We start from the raw sequence: 22284 nt of genomic DNA, 5'->3' as shown, positions 1-22284 counted from the left end.
GAAAACTTGTTGTGTCAACTAATCAGGGACGCAGCTTTGGCACATGGCGTGTTGATGAAGCGATCAGCGGGGGGGGGGGTCCCAAAACCAACATGGAGGACAATCTGATCGTTCCATAACGCCATCTATTATCTAATAAGTAAGGGATAAAGCCTGATGAGGTGATCATTATCATAAAGTCATGTGGTACCCGGATGGCTGATAGCATTGCACCGTGGCTTCCTGGAAGTCCATTATTTCTGATAGTGGACACCTTGAAGGGGCATAATTGTTCCACTTATACCATGTTCACTTAAGAAAAAAAAGCATTAAATCGATTCTTACCACTTTAAGCTCGTTATAGTTTTAAGTTTAAGTTGTTATTCAAAAAAGCTGACTATTTTATACACCTGTTGCCATGGTAACGGTTACAGAGCCTACACCGACCTCGCCCTGCAGAAAAGGAAAGCGGTATGTTCTACACGTCATGATGTTTAGTGATACAAAGCATCTCTTCCTGCTTGTTTTTGTACAGCTACAACAAAGAAACAAAGTTTAAAGTCAAAACTTTGATAAAACCACTTTTCTAGTAGTGTTTTGATGTCCTACTGCGCCACAATTTTACAAATTGAAACGGAAATAAAATTAAGCTTTCACAGTTTTCTGTGTCGACTAAGATTTTACACAGAAAACTACACATTATAGATCACGTGTGCTGAACCCATGATAGTTTTGTGTAGAAGGGGGAAGGATGATCTTACAGACCGATGTAATCAACTACAGGCCCCACAAATACTCTCATAAGTGAAGTACAGCAATTTAAATATACAGTATGTCAGCATGTGACTTCACTAAAAATTTCCATTTTTTACAAACTCTTATTGCAGATGGAGGGATCTGAGGCTGGGTGCTCCTTCGGTTTGTGTTTCCACTTAAAAACCATGATAGGCCATTCTGTGTACAATATTAAAAAGAACACAGGATGCAAAAAGAAAACAAAGAGATGCAACAGTTGTAGGTTAGATACCTAGGTAATGCGGTGACTTTGCCCCATTTCTCGATGCAGAAGCGCCGTAGGCCGTTGGATCCACGGAGGGCAGCAAAGCCTTCGTAGGGAACGCTGGAGGTCCCTGTGACAAACTGCAGCAGGCGGAGGCGTTGCTCGTTGTTGAACCTCTCCACAGCTGCCCAGAACCATCGCATCACTATGTGGCCGTCATGGTAACCTGAAAATCAGAGCGTGTGGCGTGATGATCAAAAATAGAAACAGTGTTGCATGTGTCGCACAATCATGTTTATGATCTTAACTAGTTCATAAATGTGTTTTTCTGAACTCTGAAGATGTACAGATGTGAAGATTTAACGGGTGAAGCCTTAAGGCTAATATACACTGGCCTGTCTGTGGTGCATCTTCGAAATAACAGAGCAATTATCAATCAATGGGAATGTTAACACCACTTTTGTCATATCTACGTCTGACATTTGTCTCTCCACAACGCAACACAAGTTTTACACAGGAGTTTTAATTCATTCCGTTGACACTTCAATGTAGCAAAAAACACCAGGAGAAAAAAGAAAAGGGTCAGGGGTTCAAAATAAAAATGTACTTTAAAAAAAAATTCATAGAATTGCGTTGAATATTTAGGGTGACATGCCCACGCGATAACGGACGTCAACACCGTGGACGCCACCTTCAAGTGTAATTTTGGAAGTACAAAAACATGACGTCACTCATGACACAAAGCCTTCATCTTCCAAGAACTTAGAGAGGAAAGAGAAGGCATGGGGCCTGATTTGCTTGAGTTTTGGATAAGGGAAGAGAACGGGAGGAACTACTTGACACAGAGGTGGCAGGACAAACGCCTCATCTGGGAGTCGGGGGGGGGGGGGGGGGGGGATTAGAGACGCATCAGAGACAAAATAAACGAAATGACATTTGTGAAACGGACTTGCAACGTAATGACGATGGACCAAGGAAAGTAGTTGAGATGCAGGCATGGATTTTTCATTTTGTCAACACCCGAAACCACACTGTACAGAAACCCCGTTCGTGCTGTTCAAGTGATAAGACCACGCTCCGTGCGTCCAGCCTGGCATTTAGTAATTACAAAATGGGACAGATAGACCGTAGTTTGTGTGGACATCCTACGGGGGAATTCCATATCACATGCACACCCAGTGCGTGCGGCATTCATGCCTGGTAAGACACACCTCCTCTGTACTCCGTGTTGCTCCTCCAGTCATTCAAGTCTATCTCCACTGTCCCAGCAATGACCAGCTCCAGCTCCCGCGCATCAAAAACAGATACAAGCCTGGAGTCCACCACCTGAGGCCAACAGAAACGATAAAATCATGCAGAGATCCTCTTCTTTTTACGACAGAAGCAGGCAAAACTCTTCAGAGTTGCCGTCCTATCAGGGAATCGGAACTCACCTCATAAAAGCCTCGAACCAGCGCCTCAGTCTGTTGGACCACTCCCCTCTCCACCCTCCATTTGGCCATTCGCTCTATGTAGTCCTTCTTGTTTTTCTCCGTCACTTGCAGGTTGGAGCCTCCAGATTTCAGCTCCCGCTCGGTCACCTGGAAACACAACACAACAAAGTGAAATGTTAAATCCCAGAAGCCCAGGAATACTATTATATCAAAGTCGAACTTCGAGAAGTAGGGGTGTTCTGTGGTTCAGAACTTAAACTCTTAAGTGTTAAGTTAAAAACAAGGTTTGGTTAAATTCAACTGATGTTTTCTCACACAGCTCTTTACTAAAAACTGAGACTGATTCATTTTGATGTTTATGAGGTTTGAACACAGGAAAACAAAATTAAAATTGTTTTGGAGTCACATGATCTTAAAAAAAAACAATGACACATCTTTTGAAGACAAAAAAACAAACAAAAAAACTTTACATTTGTCTGTGGATCTATGACATCCTGGATCTTTTTTAATATGTGCTGACCTGGCCAAAAACCTCCTCATTCACTGTGAAAGTGAGCTCCAGGATGTCTGTGATGTCATTGTCCTTCATCCACTGAAGCGACTGATGGAACTCCTCATCCAGGTACTCCAGATCTGACAGGTCTGTTGGTCTGAAGGACGACAAAGTTGACACATGCAACTCCCAGCTCCACAATCCTGAACAAGCATTACAAACAGAAGTGAAACGTTTGGGTGTGGACGTGCACCTACAGCCGGAGCAGCGCCTTGTAGAAGGGTCTGGTGAAAAATGCATCCAGCAGGTACTGATGGATCAGAGCCAGGCCCAGAATACGACCACTGAACCGAAACCTGGAAACACAAACGTTCAAAAGTTTACATACTATTTTTTTAAGTGTTTACACGTCTACTCTTTACAATCAACTCAAACAATAGGGCATACATGTTCATAGAGGTGATGTTTGAAGTTGACTCATGGGATCTTGAAACATTTCACCACTTCATCCATCTTAACACTAGTTGACCAAAGTTCACAACACTTTCCCAAATAAGAATAACAAAACTCACAGCAAACCTGAACAAATGCAGAATGTTAAAATTCTGAGTAAGGCATATCATTTTTTATTTAGCTATAAATATCAGTACAATTTGATCAAAGGGGAGAATGACATTGCAATAAATGCCTGAATAAAATACATCTGAAATGTAAAATATGTTTAAAAGATATGATTAAGTGAAACAATACAGAAACAATGGTAACTTTTAGGGTGGTTTCTAAAGAGTTAAAGCTGTGTCTAAACAGGGAGGATTATTTAAAATATACAAACATAATCTAAAAGGAAATTCTTTTTCTTGTTTAAAATGACACGTTACTTCCTCCAAAGTGAGTGGACTGAACAATAATGGATAATATCTCACTAATGCAACAGCGCAGCCTGGTGGACATTCAGCTAAAGGTTAGGATATAGAAAAGAAAGAAAGAGAGAAAACTGCATGGTGTTTGTTTTCAGCAAAAGCGGAACAAACAGTAAAATTTTGGGAGCATTTGGCATCTTTTGTAGAGTCTGGAATTTCAGAAGAACAGAAGATTTTGCTTCTTTCACAAGATTATTAAAATATATTTGGTCAAAACCTTTTCTAATCCTCTTAAAATGTTTGTAACAAGAGGAAAATTGCCTAATATCCATCCTCATCCACCTTCCATAGCACTGACGGTTTCCCTATTAACACAGTAGTTTTCACAGTATCAGTCGCGTTTCTATTCATGGTTTGGCCAGGGGTGCAACTTATACACAGGAGTGACTTATTTGTCTGTATGTATTTAAAACATAAATAAGGTCATATAATTTGTTATTTTCCCACTGACAGCTTGTTACCCTTTGGCAGTTGTTTCCCGCTAACAACAGCTAGAGGACACTGTAGGTGTCAGTATTTGCTACTGATAGCAACGCAGAAGAAGCTCCGTCTAAAACAAACATGAAGGAGAATCTGGGGCCTGTTTCAGAAAGGAGGTTCAACCAACTCTGAGGTTAAACCTGAACTCTGAGTTGGTCCATCGAGAGATTAACAACTCTGAGTTTTCTGTTTCAGAGCAGCTGATCGGAGTTAGGTTAATCAACTCTGAGTGGACTGATTCGGAGGTAAGTTTGTGCACCGCGACTATAAGAAGCCATTATCAATGGAGCGCAGATATTACGAGTCACCATGGCAACTGTGAAAAAAAGAGGTCTGCATATTTTTCGCCAGCTGAACTTGACGTGCTGCTGCAGAGTTACAGTGAATATGAGAACATATTCCGGAAGAAAAGCAACACCGCTGCATCTGCAAAACAGAGACAGTTAGCGTGGGAAAACATAGCTGCTCAAGTTAATGCGTAAGTTTGCATTTAAATCATTGTTATAAAATATTGGCTGTAATAACTTTTTAAAATGGGGATATTTAGGTGTACTTTTGAAGTGTTATTCCTGGTGTAATTGCATGAAATGCTGCATAGTGTACAGAACCAATCTGGGGGAAAAATGCATTTAACGTCGGTAATGTTTAGAGGACTTTTTTGTTAACCTTCCCCTCTTGCAAACGTTGGTCTGTTTAATATTAATACATTCAATTGTGTTTTTAAAAGTGAACTTTTGTCTACCCTTGTATTGATCAAGTGGTATAAGTTTATATGGGATTAAGAAAGTAAGCAGTGCTAGCAAATTGTGTTTCCAAAAAGTAATTGTTACATTAATCTAATTCAATGTCCCTGATTTCATTTTCATGTAGATGCAATCCTGCAGGAATTAAAAGAACATGGCAGCAGCTAAAAATTAAGTATAAAAACATAATTCAATCAGGTCAAATTTGAGCATGTCATGGATGTAGGCTTTGTTGACAATATTTGACATATGAAACATTTACATAGCAATACATATCTAATGTTGTTTTCATTGTATACATGTAATTGACTGCAACGAAAAACGGTAACGCTCAAACAAAAACATATGGGGAAATGACCAAAAATCGAGTCTAGGTCTCAAAATCCTCGCACGACGTAAATGTAATTCTCTACGAATTAATGCAGCCTCCTCGTCTATTGGGTCCTCCAAAAAAGGACAAGCCATTCTTGTCACTTAGACCGTCTCTGTGTGACGGAAATTTGGGCAATGAAGGTCAAAGCGAAAAATACCGCTTCGTCTTTAAAAAGGGGAGGGGACCGGCAGAAACCTTGAGTTTAGAGAATAAAACCTGCTGAATTGATTGGTTGAACCTCCTTTCTGAAACAGGCCCCAGGTTAGGTTCACAGCGTAAGTAACCATGGACACTGACTCCGAGTATAAGTTACCTCTCTTTCAGAAACGGGTTTGACTTACTCTGCTTTCTCTGGTTTAACAAACCTCCCATTCTGAAACGGAAAACCCAGGGTTTCCCTGATTTCAGGGTTAACGCACTCAGAGTTTACACTTAACCTCCTTTCTGAAACAGGCCCCTGGTCATTCTCCTCCTGAACTTTATGATAGTTTTCTTCTTTGTATCATTATTATTCTTGTTTTTCCTTCCTCTGACTAGTGTGGGACAGCAAGTCATCAAACTGGGCCACAGAGATGAAGGTACCACAATTCAGATGCAGTAGAGAAGATTAAAAATAAAGACTGAACGATCTTATGAACCCAGACATTCCAGACAGTGGTTTTGTAAAACTCTTCAATATAAAAAAATCTGATCCCTCAACGTTGTTTGTGTCTTCCATACATTGTAAATTAGATATATAGTTAATGCTTCCATGTCGCAATGAGGCTAAAAACTTGACAGTAGCTTCCCCTACAAGCAATGGGGGTGTGTCTAGTTTATGAACACGTTTTCGTACATGCAATGAGCATCATATTTGATGGGCATCAAAAGAGACAGCAGACGTGAATTTCACACGTTACTGGGTTTGGTGTAAAAGCAACATTACACTGCGCTTGGCGGATTTGTTCAGAAGCACTGGACTTTTCCCCCAAAAGTGTGACTTATACTCCAGAGACGGGATGGGCGATACATCGGTGTATCTATGAATTCTATGTATTCATGATCCTTTTGATTTTATGTTTAACATTTTCAATTACCTATATGAAGCCCATCAAGACGACTGTTGTTGTGAATTTGGGCTATACAAATAAAATTGAATGGAATTGAATCGGTGCCAGTATCGGTACATTATTATTAAGTCATTTGTGTAACTCGATTTTTTAGGTAATGGTCCAATATTCAAAAAAATCTACAGATATTCTTCTGACTGTTTTCACAAACACTTTATTTTTAAAATGCATACTTGTTCCTAATAGATTGGGAAGTTTATGTTTACAGTCATAGTCAGTAATTGACTATGACTATGCCAAGTTCCCTGGCAATGGGGAGCTTATGGTTTACAGTTATGTCCAATATTCAAATAATGGACTGAATGCTTACAAATAAATTCATATGAAAGTTTTAAAGTGATACTCGTTCTTGTTGTACCTTACTAATAAAGAAAAGAAAGGAAATCTAAACTTTGGCAGGAGAAATATTGGTTATCAGTATCGCATGGAAAAAATGTGACTAATTTTCTTTTTCTTTTTTACTATGCATTTTTTTTACATATGAATGTTCCTCCTCTGTTATGATGTCAGTGTGGTGTACAGGCTGAGGATTCTGGGCTTTTCTGTTCCGACATAGTAAATCCTCAGAATTCCCAGGGCTTTATTCCCATTTTGCATGGTGTCTGTGTTCAGCCAAAACTCTCAGGTTATGGAGTAAAAAGACAAATAGAAAATGGGTAAAGCTGTTTGACTCATAACCTACCACTCCAGGTGGTTCTCCACAAACGCAGACATCGGACTGATCTGGACTGTGTACGTGTCGTTTGCAGAGTATTCAAACAGGCCGTAGTACGGATTAAACAATTCCTGAGACAGAAAGAAGAAGAACTCTCTGGAAGGACCACTGTAATCCAAACTGAAAAGACAAGAAAAGAACAACAAACTACTGAGGATATACAGTCAATCTTGAAACTTTAGACACAACTGAGAATCTATACTTTTATAGTCCATAGAAGGCTTACAAATTAAAGAAATAAAACATTAAAGTATGACTTTTTGATTTACAAAATGTTACATTTAATGCAACTTTTCAAACAAAGATCTCTGCAAATGAGAATGTACCAGTAAAAGCACAACAAATACACAATATATGCACCAAGCAAAGGATTCAAATCTAATAAAAAACTAGAATAATATGATCAAACTCGTCAGTCTTCCTGAAATTCTGTGCCGTAATCTTTAAAAGTCACTTAACATCAAAAGTCCACAACTTTGTGTGCAGAATTTGCTGCATGTACACCATCAGTGAGAATACTAGAAGCATACATTCAGAGGTTCTGTGCTAAAACTGTATCTTCATAACAAGAACGTTTTTAAAGAGATGTGTCAATGTTACCCCTCCTCTCCCAGGAAGGTGACGTAGAGCTTGTTTCTCTGCAGCTCTTTGCGGGAATACGCCATCACCTGATTGAAGGTTCCTTCTAGCAGATGCTCTCTCCTGATTAGCAGCCTGCAATCAGAGCATAAAAAGCTCCTCATACAATTGCCCTCAGTTTTGTGGTGAGGCAAAGATTACAACTCAGTCTTACTTTATCTTGCCCGGTCCTTGGCCGTAACCTTTCGCTTCTAATTTCCTGTAAAAGTTCCTCAGTTTGGCCTCGAAGTCTCTGCGGTATGGAGCGGGAGCTCTAGCCCTCTGCAGACCTGACAACACACATTGCAGTTGGATGAAGCTGGGAGGCTGCAGCGCCTCTACTGGTAGTTGTTGGAATAATCGATGACAGTTAGCGAGTATGGGATATTTTGAAGCCTTATAAAAACTGAGTGTCAAATTATTCACTATTCTTATTATTTCTATTCTATTCATTATTCAATTAGTTATAGACAAATTGGCGTTTTATTTTATTTGAATCGCATTAATCTCATTTTAATCTTTGAATACTGTCATGTTCTTAAACATAAAACAAAGAGCCAACTGGACTTTGCTGAAAACACGTCTAACAAAGCTCTCTGTGTCCCTGCAAGCAGCGCGCGCCAATCACTCATGTGACGTTATCATAGTGTGACTTTGTATTTCTTAACAGAATTAACCCATAACAAAGTCTTAGTGTCACACTATTGTTAAAAACCCATAAAGGTTTTAATTAGAGTGGATTGCCCTGCGACAAACTGGTAACCTGTCCAGGATGTCCCCTGTTTTCGCCCACGAGTCCCTGGGATAGGCTCCAGCAGCCCTGTGACCCGAAAGGGACAAAACAGGTTTAGGAGATGAATTATTTAAATGAATTAGAGAGCGTCTTTAATGTTGTGTAGAAAAACATTGATCCAGTTTGATTTAATCTTTTGGTCAGGATTTTGTTTAGTTCTCACCACAAGCGAAAACTCTTTTTTTTTTTAACTGGATAGAGGAAACAGAGGACACTGAAACACGTTGTTGGGTTTTTTCAGTTTTTGCCGTTTTCTCCATTAGGATCACAGCATGGTTTGCTGATGCCGTTTTTTCCACAGGCAGTCCTGTTTTTTTATGTGGATTTCCGGGTCAACCTTCCCCAAAGACGAGAATTCACGCAGCAGATAAACAAGATGTAATTACCAACGAAGCATCCTGCTGTGACCCACTTTCCTTCATTAAAAGCTCCTGTAACCATCATGTACACCCCCAGCGCACACTTGTGGCCCGCTGGAGTTCACTGAGGAGTCAACAGAGCAGCCGAACACGGCACGCTTTGTCAAACAGTGATGTGGGTTTTATGTGAGCGCCATCATCAGATGGAGGATCTTTTCATTCCTGTTGTGTGTATAGAAGCAGTTGCTACCTACAAAACGGGACACACACTGCAGGGGCAGGTGTCTGGTCCAACTAGGTCAAAACACTGTTGGAGAAAAGAGTTTATTTCCCAGAAGCCCCTTTCTTACCCAACAAAAACAAGTAGTTCAAATTAGAACAAAAAATAGGAAAAGTCATAAAAGTAATATATGTGAGCTCATTGAAGATGTAAATAAAACTCTAAATTAAAAAAGGAAGTCAGAGGATGAAACTGGATGGAAATATTAAATTTCTGAGTCTGATGAATCACCTCCAAATTAAATATTTAGATTACGTTGTTAATCTGATCTATTAACCATCATGAAGAGCAGACAATATAAACAAAAAGGTTGGAAAAAATTAGTAAATATTATTGAAAAGTGACCCCTTCCCCCTGGCTTTAAAAACAGGAAGTACCCTCTGGTTCCAAGAAGCCAAAATCCCTCAGACTTCTACTGAGAAATCAACAGCTATTACACAGTCATTCTATTGGTCAGAATTATCATTCTTGCTCTGATACATCTTTTTAACATGGCCACGCTAATCCCAACTTTTTTTTATTTTTTTATTGTAACATTTTAAAGTTATGGTAAATGGTAAATGGCGTATACTTATATAGCGCATTTCTTCCTACAAGGACAAAGCGCTTTACAGTCACAGACCCATTCACCCAGTCACACACACATTCACACACTGGTGGCAGCTCCGCTGCCAAACACAGGCGCCTGCCTACCACCAGAGGCAAGGTGGGGTTCAGTGTCTTGCCCAAGGACACTTCGACTCATGAGCGTGCAAGGCGGGAATCGAACCTGTAATCTTACGATCATGGGTTGACCGCCCTACCGCTGCACCACGGTCAAACAGACGCCTCATGAAAAGTATGTGGCCTTGCTTCGTACGTTCAAAACATTTGATTGACAGATTCTCCCCATCCCAGTGGTAGGGGTGTGGACCTAAAACGAGCTCACTCCTGATTGGTAAAAGTGGTTGCCATAGAAACAACGACACAGACCGAGTCAGATCAATCATCTGGCTCCAACTTGGTGCCATCCATATAGCAAAAAAAAAGGATTAACTTAATTTCACTGGAGCTTGCAGTAAGCCATTTGCTATGGATTATATCAGACTCACTCGGACCAGTTCTCACTGTAAATATTGAGCTTGACAAAGATTTGTAACACCCTCTTTCCATGAAATCCATAGAATAGATGTTGTGGTGATTTGATAGAATGCAAAAAAAGAGCAAAGAAAACTCTTCAGCAAAGTTTTGAAAACCTTTTCATCTCAATTTTGCTGAACATGTATCAGATAAAGTCAAAAAATGCATGGAAAAATGCGCAAGTAATCAATATTTGACTTAAGAAATTCTTGGAATTGGTAGTTTTTAAAAACTACCAAACAAACTACCGTAAATTCCGGACTACAAAGCGCACCCGATTACAAGCCGCACCCACCCATATTCACGTGTTTGACTGCTTTTATACATACATGAGCCGCGTCAGAGTACAAGCCGCGCATGTGTTAGCCGATATTGTCATCCTGACAGATCACGCTCAGCATCCCAGAGTGAGTGCAATTTATTAGCACATTGTGGGTGGTGCCAGTTTTGCCTCTGGGTCACGTACTTGAGTGTATCGACATCTGTCAAACAGCATGGACCTATATTCTGTTCACAAGTCCCTCAGTTATGGTGTTTTTATTTCATTTTTTTTTTACTTATTGACAATCTAGGTATCTAACATAAAATTACAAACAGTAACCATATAATCAACATTACATCCCTCAGTTATAATGAGGAAATTTACATCCGCGATTCCACATTTCCCATGAGTCTTAGGGGCTAAAGGCGGGGCCAACGCCCGGCTCGCCATTCTGTTGTACGTGTTTAAGAATTAGCAAGTAGCAGCAGTGCATGGAGGGGTGAACGGGAAAAGCTCTCCTTCCGCTTGTGTCGCAGCAGCGTTATGGGAGTAACAGGACTGGTTAGAAAACACAACGGTAAAATAAAGCAGCGGCGACTGAAAAGCGCGCGCCTCAGCGCGGCGCGTGCGTCAGAATTCAGAAGCCTCTGCGCTCCGCTCCCGCCCCGCGCGCTCCTTGTCTCCCCTTCCTATCTACTCCGACACCTCTGGCCAGGGCTGCTTCAAGGAGGAGCGCTTCGCCCCCATTGCGCCGGTGGATGGAGCAAATCGTTTCTGTGCAAAGCAATCGGACTTAATACTGTACGTTTTGTGTATGAGGGGCGGGTGCGTTGTTACGTGTGGGAGCCTTCAGACTGCCATCGGCCCCGCAGCTCAATCAGCAGGAGAAGATGTCTCCAGCTCACACGGAGGCTGTGAGTTTTTCAAAGCAAAATTCCGCTTTTACGGTTTCCTTAGAAACCGTAAATGGAGTGTAAATTCACTCCATGCGCTGTTATCTCCGTCACGCAGCAAACCGGCTTTTCCAAACCTGTTGGTGACGGTGGACTTTTTTACGCTGCTTTTAACGATTGCTTTTAACTTGAAAGCTTCATCATAATGTAGCGGCGATCACGTGCACGTTGGGTCTAATGGCCCCAAAGGATTCTGGGATGCGGCCGGGCATGCGTGTTTCGTTTTGTTGAACCATGACTGAAGTGTCTAAGACCTGAAGTCAAGTCCATGCTGTTTGGCTGCTTAGAGGTGTCTTGAATATAAATGCCTCGTGCTTGGTGTTAGAGAATTCAAACTATTCACTGAGTTCGAAAGTACGTATATGACGGCCGCCAATTAAATCCATAATTAGCCGCGTCACTGAATAAGCCGCAAGGCTGTAAGCGCAGGAAAAAAGTAGTGGCTTGTAGTCCGGAAATTACGGTACTTAAAATTTCATGTAAAAAAAACTTTTATAAATAAACATGAAAGTACCGTATATTCCAGACTACAAGCCATTTTTAAGTCATTTGTCTAATTTGTGACCCAAAAACACATAAGGGGTCTGTTTTTTTTTTTCAGACCCATACCTGTTCTTTTACTTTTAACTCAAATTTAGTTTTAGGTATGATCTTTGAAACAAATGCAAATCAAGGGTCTAAATGGGTAGTTCCATGGAAAAACATCAAAGTGCAAAGTAAAATTATAGAGCAATTCTTACAATTATTTTGCTGAAAGTACAAACTTAGCATAAACATGGTAACCAAATGCTGTGCTAGCATATATCTTAAGAAATAAACAATCAAATCCAGAACCTACCGGGAGAATTCTGGGGTGAGGAGGCGGGTGAGCAGCGTGGCGAGAAGCTGAAGCCGGGATGGATGGGGTGAGGAGGGACGTAGGACATGATCTCCTCCTCAAATAAACTGCAAAGAGGGGATCAGAAGGATCGGTCTGTTTTTTTTCTGACTATGAGGACAAATCTATGACGGTGCAGTTCAGGACGGCTGGAGTTAGTGAACCTTAACAGGATGACCAGGTCTGCATCACACGAAAGCTTCTCCACCCCCTGAGCCCCTTCTGTCCGGATGTAATGGATCTTCTCTCTAGAAAAACATCAACAAAAAATAGATCCTTCAGTTTAATTTAACCTAACATTGAGATTTTTGTATTAAGATATTTTTATGGAAGATTTCGAATTTGTTCTTGAGTCATATATTTGGGTTAAAGTAACTTTTCATTTTTTTGTCTTTAGTTGCTACTCGTCCTTCACTCTGCAAAAACAGGCCCATTAGAAATACTGTAGGTGCAAAATTCTTACTCTATTGGCAGATTTCCTTTAAATAAGCAAACAAAACAAGATCCTACCAAGAGTTCTTAATTAAGAATCAAACTAAGATGATTTTGCTATTAAAAAGATTCCTTATGACTTATTTCTTTTTAATTTCTTAAGATTCACACACAACTTTTATTGTGGAATCTTTTAAATGAAGTAAAATAAAAAGGTCTGATTCTTTTATTTAATACAGTGTTAATCTTTCTACATTCACTTTGTTTTGTGGTTTTAGGCCATTATTAGAATTATTGTTGAGCAAAGTTGAATATAATTCTAAAACCTTTTAAACAAAAATAAAAGGTAAATAAAATATCACAGGTAAGACAAAACCACAACAGTATTAGTTCAAACATAGCTTAATGCAGCCTAACTAAACATGAAAACACTAATACACATTTCTGGGACATAATCAAAAGAGTCACATCTTTGACCCGGTAAAACAAAGGTGTATTTGCATCACATGTAACATTTTTTTGCACATCATGGTTTCCTTTGAAATGATGGCACGTAAATCCACTTCAGAGAAGGTTCTACCTGAGAGCGTGGTTTCTGCTCAGACTGGGCTGTCGCTCCTGCAACATGTCGAAGATGTTGGGTTGCCGTAGGAACGCAACTATCTTGTCGTTGTAAGCTGAAGGCAAAGAAACAACAACAACAAAAGAGAAAAATGATGAAAAAGAAAACAATTCTCAAAGAAAAATGTGAAAAGTGAATACAACATCACATTAAAAAAAATGCATAAATGTTTGCAAATACTTATCAGCTGGGATTTATCAATTAAAAAAAAACCCTAAAGCTGAAGTGTTTGCTTCTTCAGAAAGTATAATGGAAGGCAGTGAGCCACAATCCGAAAATAAAAACACAACTTTAAAAAAAAAAAGTTTGATTTTGCCCTTAAAGTCACTAAAAGTCTACCAGCAGAAACATTATAATTAGAGAAATTGCATCAATTTTAAAAGTCACATGTCTGATTGTAAAAACAACCTTTAGGCTTATGTAGAACACACACAGGATAGCAGTAAGTAACATCCAACACACCAATTGCAAGGCATGGCAGTGGAAGAACGATGGTCTGGGCATGTTTTACACATTTAAATATTATAAACCTTCTAAATACAATCTTTTTTTTAAACACACACCTTTTTGAATCTTGAATGTCAGACATTTTTAGGGAAATTATCTTGAGCAGAGTTGTCCGACCTCGGCCCTGGAGATCTACCAAACCTCCTGCTGTCCAGCTCTCCCTGCCTTACCTGCTGCTGATCACCTGGATCAGGTGTGTTCAGTTAGTCCAGAATGGAGAAACACCTGAGTCAGCTGGCAAGGCGGGAAAACATGGTAGATCTTGAGGATCAGGGTTGGGCAGCTCTGATCTGACTTTTTTTTAACAGACAAAAACATGACTAGATCCAGTATGGCTTTGTATAGTCAGACTACATAAGCTCATTAGCGTAATAAGTCACCAGTGGAACCTGAATGATTAGGATAGTGCAAATGGGAATGTTATTTTACTGTATTAATTTTGCCCATAAGTGGCCGGGATAGGCTCCGGCAGCCCCGTGACCTCGAAAGGGACAAACGGAAGATGATGAATGAATGAATTTTGTTTTATATATTAGATTTAGTGCAATACGTTTCCGGTCAAATCTATGGAAACACTGGAGGGACTGTCTTTTTACTTGTCTTTGTAATTAAGGTTTTATAGTGTGGTATGTATATGTAATCTTTTTATCTTGGTATTTATTCTTATCCTTGTTAATTAATTTAGTTTTTTATTAAGTATTTTTTTTTTTACTTTTTATTAATTGTAACTATACACTGTACCTCAGCTCGTGTATTCTCGACACTGTGTAATTCTTTTTAAATGTGGTGGGTCTGTGTACTTCTTTTTACTGATTGGACCATAAGTCTGGAATAAATTTGAGAGAGAGAGAGATATATAGCTCTAAAGTCTTTTTATTTGCACATTTCGCCAGACTTCCTCTGCCTTCAAACCAACAGTGAGGGTGGTGACATGTCTCACATGGAGCGCTCAGCTGCTGGGAGTCTGGCTGGTGTTGGCTTCGTATCGCTGCTACCAGGCTGTTTCCAGGCCGGACCATCAGAGAGGCCCCGCGACTCCGGGACACCTCAGAAGCCTGACGAGGGTCACCAGAAACACAAAAATTCACCAGTTAACTTCATTCACTAAAGGAGGATGGTGTAAGTCCTCTCTGATTGTCCAGTTAAATACATGCAGTCATTTTGTACCATACCTCTCCAGCGCTGTAGCTGCGCAGCCTCTGGAGGTGCTGCTTGTGAGCGAGGTGACCCGGTAATCGACCGTTCTGGAGAGGGATCCGCGGGTCGATGAAAGTTGTGGCTCGACTGTTGTGATCTACAAAAAAAGACTGAGAGACGTGCAGACAGATTATTTCAACTGATCTGAAACATCAAAGCAAATAGGAACCAATTGGGAAAATGTAACCTCTTGACTGATATTACAGCTCTTTATAAAAATCCACATAAGTTATGGAAGATTTTGAAGCTATTCTTTACCAAGCACCAAAACCCTTTGTTAATCTGTCTACATTTTTTAGATAAGTGGTTCCCAACCCCACTGACAGAAAACAAATGCATGCGCTAACTTTGATTATTTCCATGTTGTTGTTTTTTCTGATGCTGACTTAAGTTTTGTTTTGAAAAATTACCTGATTCTGTTTACCACATTGGTCTGTTTTGATGCGTCACATGACTTTAAGAAGCTGCTCGGATCGCAAAGTTCGTAGCTTAAAGCTAAAAAGGTAATAAAAAACCGAAAACATAAGCACATTTGGAAAGTTTCTTTGGGGAGAAAAGAGTCGGGGCAGAAAATGAAAAAGAACCTTTAACTTCAAAGAAATATAAAGCTGCTATTTACAGACAAAACCAGTTTTCCTCCAAATATGGATTATTGAGACAATTTTTCTTACGACAATTGTGTCAAATCATCTTTCATCTTTTTTTATTTTTCTTTATTTTCTAATTAATGTATGAATTATTATCTGAAATTGTTTTTTGATATATCTGTGTTTTACCATTTCCTTTATTTTAATCCTTGAAACAATCCAACCAATCAGGGAGCAGATCAGTTTCACCTGAAGCTGCAGAACCACAGATTGAAATGCTCTCATCTTTCTGTGTGTTTACGTCTCATCATGCCTGTCCGTGCTTCTGTGCATGAAAAGGCAGTAGGTTCCACCTTTGAGCAATTAAAAGACAGCAAGCAAAAAAGTGAGAAGTTAGATTCTACTTGTGATACTGTTTAGAAAAGATGTGGATGACACTAAACCGATGACTTTAGAAAATGCAAGAGGACAAAAGGGGCCATTTATGTATGTAAGCTATTGGAACAACTTTTTAATGAGATTTGTATACCCTGATTTAGTTATTTTTTGTGTGTTTTGTTTTTTGGTCATTGTTAGGGAGCTGTCCTACCTTCCCCTGTGGGTCAGTCTTGATCTCCCAGCCTCTGGGCAGCTCCAGTTGTGTGTCTGCAAACTTGTTGATGAAAACCACCAAATCCCGGTTATGCTGGTAGCGCTCAAAGTTCCTGGCGTCCCGACGCACCTTCAGGATCATGTGCTTCACACAGCTGCTGCTGGTGAACATGCGGTACGCTGCCTGAGGAGGATCAGACCATTCAACAATATTTGTGAAAGAAGATAACCTCCCTGTCATGGGACTCTGAGTCTGCAACACTTATGAAGTGATTTAGACTCAAGATAAATACTGGGATCTTTAAGGAGAGTGTTAGTCTTGATGAAGATGAGCAGCACTTACATAGTTGCTGTGCAACACGGTGAAGAACTCTGGATGTGTGACGAATTTGACAGCAGGGGATTGGAGGAGATGAGTGATTTTCTGTTGATTGACAGGGGAGGGGGGACCTGGAAAAACAGAATGATGATCAGTCAGTCACATTTGCGTATTGTAGAACTGTTTGACCTGTCGCAGCGTGCACATAGAAAAAAACTAGAATTAATTGAAACGCAATGCAAAAACTTCATTAATTCAAATGTAATTAATTTCCACTCTATGGACCGTCAGCGTTCTATGATTTTGATAACCCTAACCCGTTCCGAAAGTTGTGACTGAGGCATTAAGTGAAAACACTTTGTAAATTATGTTAAACTAAAAAAAAGGGATCAACTAAGAGTAATTTTTCATAGAGTGTTGCTTTTAAACTAGCGTTGTGTCTTATCATAGTTTCCTATACAACAGATTGTTTTTTTAGTGGATGTTCATAATATTAGCTCTGTTTTCTGCTTATTTTTTTCTTATTTTTTGCTCATTTTTAGACTTTTTTTTATTCTTTTGTATTTGCTTCCAAACCATGAAAGGTCCCTCTGGTCTCCACTTACATGGATGTGAAATCCTCAGACAACAATTTATCATTTAAATGTTACTTTGAGATTTTTCTTTTTAATTATTTGTCTTGTTTTGTAGCTGAGTTCTTTAAAAAGAAAAGCATGTCATGTGTTGAATGCTAATTTGATTCTGATTGCATCAGCTTTGACCATGATTTACTGTAAGTCTAATCACAGATGCTGCTGTTGTGTCATTACAAAACATCTATTTGACTCTATGACCTTTCAAAGTACAATCAGGAATGTGTTCAGCCAATACTCCAGCAGTATTTCACAGAGTTTCTGCAGAAAAGAAAATCCAAATAATCGGCTTCCAAGGGGCTTTTGTTACCATTTTTACAATTTTAAATGGCTTCAATGGCAATAATAGACACCGGCAAAAAAATATTGAAGACGAAAAAATCCTACAAATATTGTGTGTATCTTAGCTCGATTTATTTAAATTCCAATTCTGCCAATTTCCACTTTCATATCAATGATGATATAATTTCCTGACTCGTGCATTTAGATATCGGCACTGGCAGCCATATACATTGAGCTCCAAGTGTTCATTATTACAAAACAAATCCCTTTACTCTTTCAAGAAAATTACATCCATTATTCGTTATCCTTTGTTTTACCAAGTTTTCACCCTCTGGACCAGCCAAAGTTCAGTTTTTTTCCACTTTTAGGAAATGTCTCTCCTCTGGATAAGATTTAAGTGTAAATGGTGTTTTTAACATGTTCTTGTAGCATTTTTCTTATAATGGAGGACATGCATAAAAGAATTTAAAGATTAAAACTGTGTTTCAGAGTATTTCTTTATTCAAATCACGTTGGATCAGGAGCAAGTCTCACTTTTTCCGCACCAATTCTAAATCCTCCACTCGCAGACAAACAGATCCATACACATTTTCATTTTTTCATCTAAACTGTTCAGCTGGATAGCTCCTATATTGCTTGCCAATTTTTGTTTTTGTTAAGCTAACACTAGTTTAGTGAGCTTGTGAGACACTTGTCGCTCCTGGGAGACAGTGGCATTCTGGGAAATTAGCTAGGCTCACTTTTGCACCAAGAACCCAAAAGCAAATTTTGAATGAGCTCCTGCAGCTCTGCAGAAAATGTGTCTTAACAAAACCTTTTTTTAGCTAAAAACTGCATAATCATACATAAAAAATCACTGAAAGCAAGTGGGTTTATGGACCCACACTGGAAGTATGTGTCAAGAAATACATACTAATGGACCTTTAAACATAAACAAAGTAAAACTGAGGCTGTTTTACTTAATCCTAAAATCAAGCAAGGATGATAAACGGATTTACATAGGATTTAAGGTGTCGCACTGACAAACCAAAGAAAGTCAATAAGCGGCTGACGAACAGCTTCTCTTCGCCACGTCTGCTGCTGAAGTGAGGTTCACTTTCAACTATTCTGATTTGCAAAACATTGCATCACCTGGCAGAACTGCAGGTAGCAGGAGAATGAAATAAAAACGTAATAAGCCTTCAGGTTTGAAATTTAGTGGAACCAAACGGATCAGAGGGAGACTATAGGGTGGGAGGATTCAGTGCTGTACCTGTCTGTGGGGAGTCAGAGTCCCCGTCTGAACTCCGACTGCCACCGTCCTCTTCTGTGGCCATGGTCCTCTGGATGTTCTGGTACCTGCAGCAGGAAGCACAGCTTCACTCAACTGTTTGAACTGTTGTCACTTAAATGTTTCTGTGTAGATGGTTGTACTCCTGAACAAGCCTTCTGCCTTTTGACAAATGTGGGGCTATTGCTACCTGGTCTGGACACCAGATGTCAGCCTAACCTCACTTTAGGATGTCTACGATCCTCCATTTGTCTTATCGTTGTATTTTCTTAGTTAAAAAACATTGGAGAACAAAAAAATAAATGAAAATTCACGGTGAATATAAACTAATGTACTCTCTTTGACATTTATCTTATTCTGAACAAGAGTAAAACTGCATTAAATAAACATTCAAACATTTCAAATGTCATGCCTTAAGTCAAATTTATACCAGTTGTAATTTATTTTTAACTATGTCCTTGAATTTTGAAGCAAGGAATGAACATACAGTTTTTCCTCTACTCTTTGTTGGGTTGCTTTTAATTATTTCTATTACTTTGTTTTCTGATAATAGTAATATTGTCATGAATCAGTAAGTGGCCATCTTTTAATAGAACAACTGAATACACATAGGTTGTGTCCGAATTCCCACCCTAATCCGTAGCCACCAAAAAAACTATATAGTGCGACACTAATTCGTGCCCTGAATTTTAAAAGCAATTCGGACACCATGCTCACTCCTTTTTGTTATTTTTACTTAAACGGCAGATATGAAGTCAGCGATTTCACGAAATTAAAATCTAATTAGTATGAGTGTTTTGCAACGATTAATTATAAATTCAGTGTCTTCTGAAGATAAAAACCATTATAAACCTGATAACAAAATGATGATAAAGCTTCAACATTTTTTATCAGGTAATCTACACTGGGATATATAAAAAGTGACAAGGTGCTTTGTGCCTCACGTGTCTGTAGAGAACCAGAGTTATTGAGTCTGACCTGCGGTTGAGCTGCTCCATCTGCTGTGTAGAACTGGAGCGAGGGATGCCTTGGTTACATTTGCTGCCCTGGCTTGGCCTCTGCCAGGTTGTTGTCCGGTTGACGTGGTCCACGTAGAAAACTCTGCCATGGCTGTCAATACGAGCTTCCCAATCTGAATTAACAGAGTAGACGAGAATTTGAGAAGGAGGACAGGAAAACTCTCTGGTAATGAAGTAGTAGGTTTCATTTTTTTTTTTTTTTCCTTATAAACAGGGGTCCCCAAACTACGGCCCACGGGCATAACCTGGCCCGAGGAGCAATACTGGAGGGATATCCTCTTTTTTTCCTGCATTATTGTTTTTTTAGGCTGGCCATGTGAATAGAGACTCATGGAAGATTGGAAAACAGAATCCCTGGTTTTGTTTCCTCACGTCAATAAAGCTTTCCCATAAAGGTTTCCCCGTTGTGGGATAAATAAAGTTATCTACTCTAATCTAATCCAATCTCATTTGAATTGAAATGTAAGACAAGCTAAAAATGTTGCTACTGCAACCTCACTTTGCCCCAGTCATAGAACTTGAACAAGACCCCACACCCCCCATTAAAACACAAAAATGACTAAAAAGTTAGGTAAGTGAAGCATTGATTCAGAATGCAGGGTATTTAACCTAGGAAGTTGATCACAGAGAACAAACAGTGGTGTCTACTAGGCTAGCCTCCTGGAAACCTCCAAAACTGGATAATAAGGAAATAGAACTAAAACTTTAAGTGACTGCTCATATGAGTCATTTAGGAGATTCTGCTCTTACAACTGAAGTTGAAGATTTACCTAAGATTGTGCACGGACAACAGAAGCTTTTTTTCTGTGAACAACCCACAGAGATGTATTTGGTTATTATTGATTTTCTAAAATCTAAAATACTGTTACTATATATTTCATGACTTTTTATGTAAATAACCCAGATAGGGTTATTTGATCTTTACTGATTTCATAAAGAGTCTGAATTCATTTGAATTCATAAAGAATATATTTGCTGATTATTATAATATATATATTTTTTTCGGTGAAGAACCCAGAGATAAGTATTTTATATCAGATTGGGTTATTATTATTTGGTTATGTGCGGTTTAGTTTACATTTATTTAGGCACCCCAGCGACTGTCACACTTTTTCTGTTTTAAACTGACCCTAGCACCCGATCAGAGAATGGAAACATCAAGTGGCCCTCGCTGTACAAAGTTTGGGGACCCCTGCTTTAAAATATCTATCTTCAGAACTCGCTGAACTTTTTTCAGGGTCACGGGGGGCCATCCCAGCTACTGTTGAGTGACTGTCCCCCACCCCCGGACACACCCCGGTCACAGGGACACACACTCACACATGCACATCTAGGGGCAATTATGAGTCCCAATAAACCTATAAAGGATGTTTTTGGATCGTGGGAGGAAGCCGGAGAAAACCCACACACGCACGAGGAGAGCATGCAAACTCCACAAAGAAAGAGCGATAGTGTTAACCACAACACCACTTTGCAACACCAATTCAAACTCATCATCTTAACTATAAAATACATATAAACAAATATTTTTGGAGTCCTGCGACATTTTTATACATTTCCCACATTTTCACAATGCAAGTAAGTCATTTTGAAGAATCAATTTGACTGTAATTTGGTCTGGTGCGTTACTTTCATGTGTTTGATGTTAATATTATTTACACCACTGTTCCTTTTCTTGATGGTGCTGCTGCTTACGTCTGTAAAAGTGCACATAATGTTTCACAGACAAAAGACAAGGGAAAACAAGACTGTCATTTATGAGCATAAATGAGTATGAAACCAAACTGAGTGCTCATAACTACCCAGGTATCAAATTACTTTTAGTTGTGCAATACAGACTCCACTGCAGTAGATCCAACTGCTTGAAAGAGGATACGTTTCCCAAAGCAGCTCATTTGGGTAAAATTAGAAATGGATCTACTAGACTGGATTAATAATCTCTGATGTGATACTAAATCTACTCACTTTTGAAACTAGTCTCTAGTACTCTTTTAAGGAAAAAAAAAATTGAAACTGTTTTTTTCTCATTGATTGTGCTAGCCTATGGGGTTCAGATGACCCGATCCTCACATTGACGTGATATCCCTACCATGACAAAGGTGGATGAAGGTGAAGGGGATTTCATGTAATCCATGAACACCAATGAAGATCACAAATCGTTGAAGAAAAAAGGTTCAGCGCACTGTCTTGTAGGGTCTAGATGACGCAACTCCCAATGTTTAAGTGCCTAGGATAGCAACAGGGTTAAAAGAACTGCACCAAGGGAGTATGAAGTCACCCATAGAAAATGGTTTACTTCAGGTTCCAATAAAATGAAGAC

At 39.3% G+C, this 22284-nt stretch overlaps 1 protein-coding gene across 4 annotated transcripts in view; it reads right to left on the bottom strand.

The window, feature by feature from the left end:
* Window positions 1–22284, bottom strand: part of hecw1 (HECT, C2 and WW domain containing E3 ubiquitin protein ligase 1) — a 74476-nt gene that overhangs the window by 2334 nt on the left and 49858 nt on the right. For 3 of the 4 annotated variants that reach the window (XM_020712461.2, XM_020712462.2, XM_020712463.2), the window contains 17 exons: window positions 19924–20077; window positions 18928–19013; window positions 16786–16892; window positions 16441–16626; window positions 15240–15374; window positions 15008–15122; window positions 13519–13615; window positions 12671–12754; window positions 12468–12574; window positions 8039–8153; window positions 7846–7959; window positions 7213–7365; window positions 3163–3261; window positions 2933–3062; window positions 2413–2559; window positions 2191–2305; window positions 1007–1205 (listed from right to left, as the gene is read on the bottom strand). In XM_020712461.2, coding sequence (XP_020568120.1) covers window positions 1007–1205; window positions 2191–2305; window positions 2413–2559; window positions 2933–3062; window positions 3163–3261; window positions 7213–7365; window positions 7846–7959; window positions 8039–8153; window positions 12468–12574; window positions 12671–12754; window positions 13519–13615; window positions 15008–15122; window positions 15240–15374; window positions 16441–16626; window positions 16786–16892; window positions 18928–19013; window positions 19924–20077 — 2143 coding nt within the window. Of the gene's footprint in view, window positions 1–1006; window positions 1206–2190; window positions 2306–2412; window positions 2560–2932; window positions 3063–3158; window positions 3262–7212; window positions 7366–7845; window positions 7960–8038; window positions 8154–12467; window positions 12575–12670; window positions 12755–13518; window positions 13616–15007; window positions 15123–15239; window positions 15375–16440; window positions 16627–16785; window positions 16893–18927; window positions 19014–19923; window positions 20078–22284 lie in introns of those variants that run through there. The other variant, XM_020712464.2, reaches the window with a different exon arrangement.

This window comes from Oryzias latipes, chromosome 20 (genome assembly GCF_002234675.1).
Source record: "Oryzias latipes chromosome 20, ASM223467v1".
In the NCBI taxonomy this organism is placed as follows: Eukaryota; Metazoa; Chordata; class Actinopteri; order Beloniformes; family Adrianichthyidae; genus Oryzias; species Oryzias latipes.
This window is presented reverse-complemented; position numbering and strand designations above follow the sequence as displayed.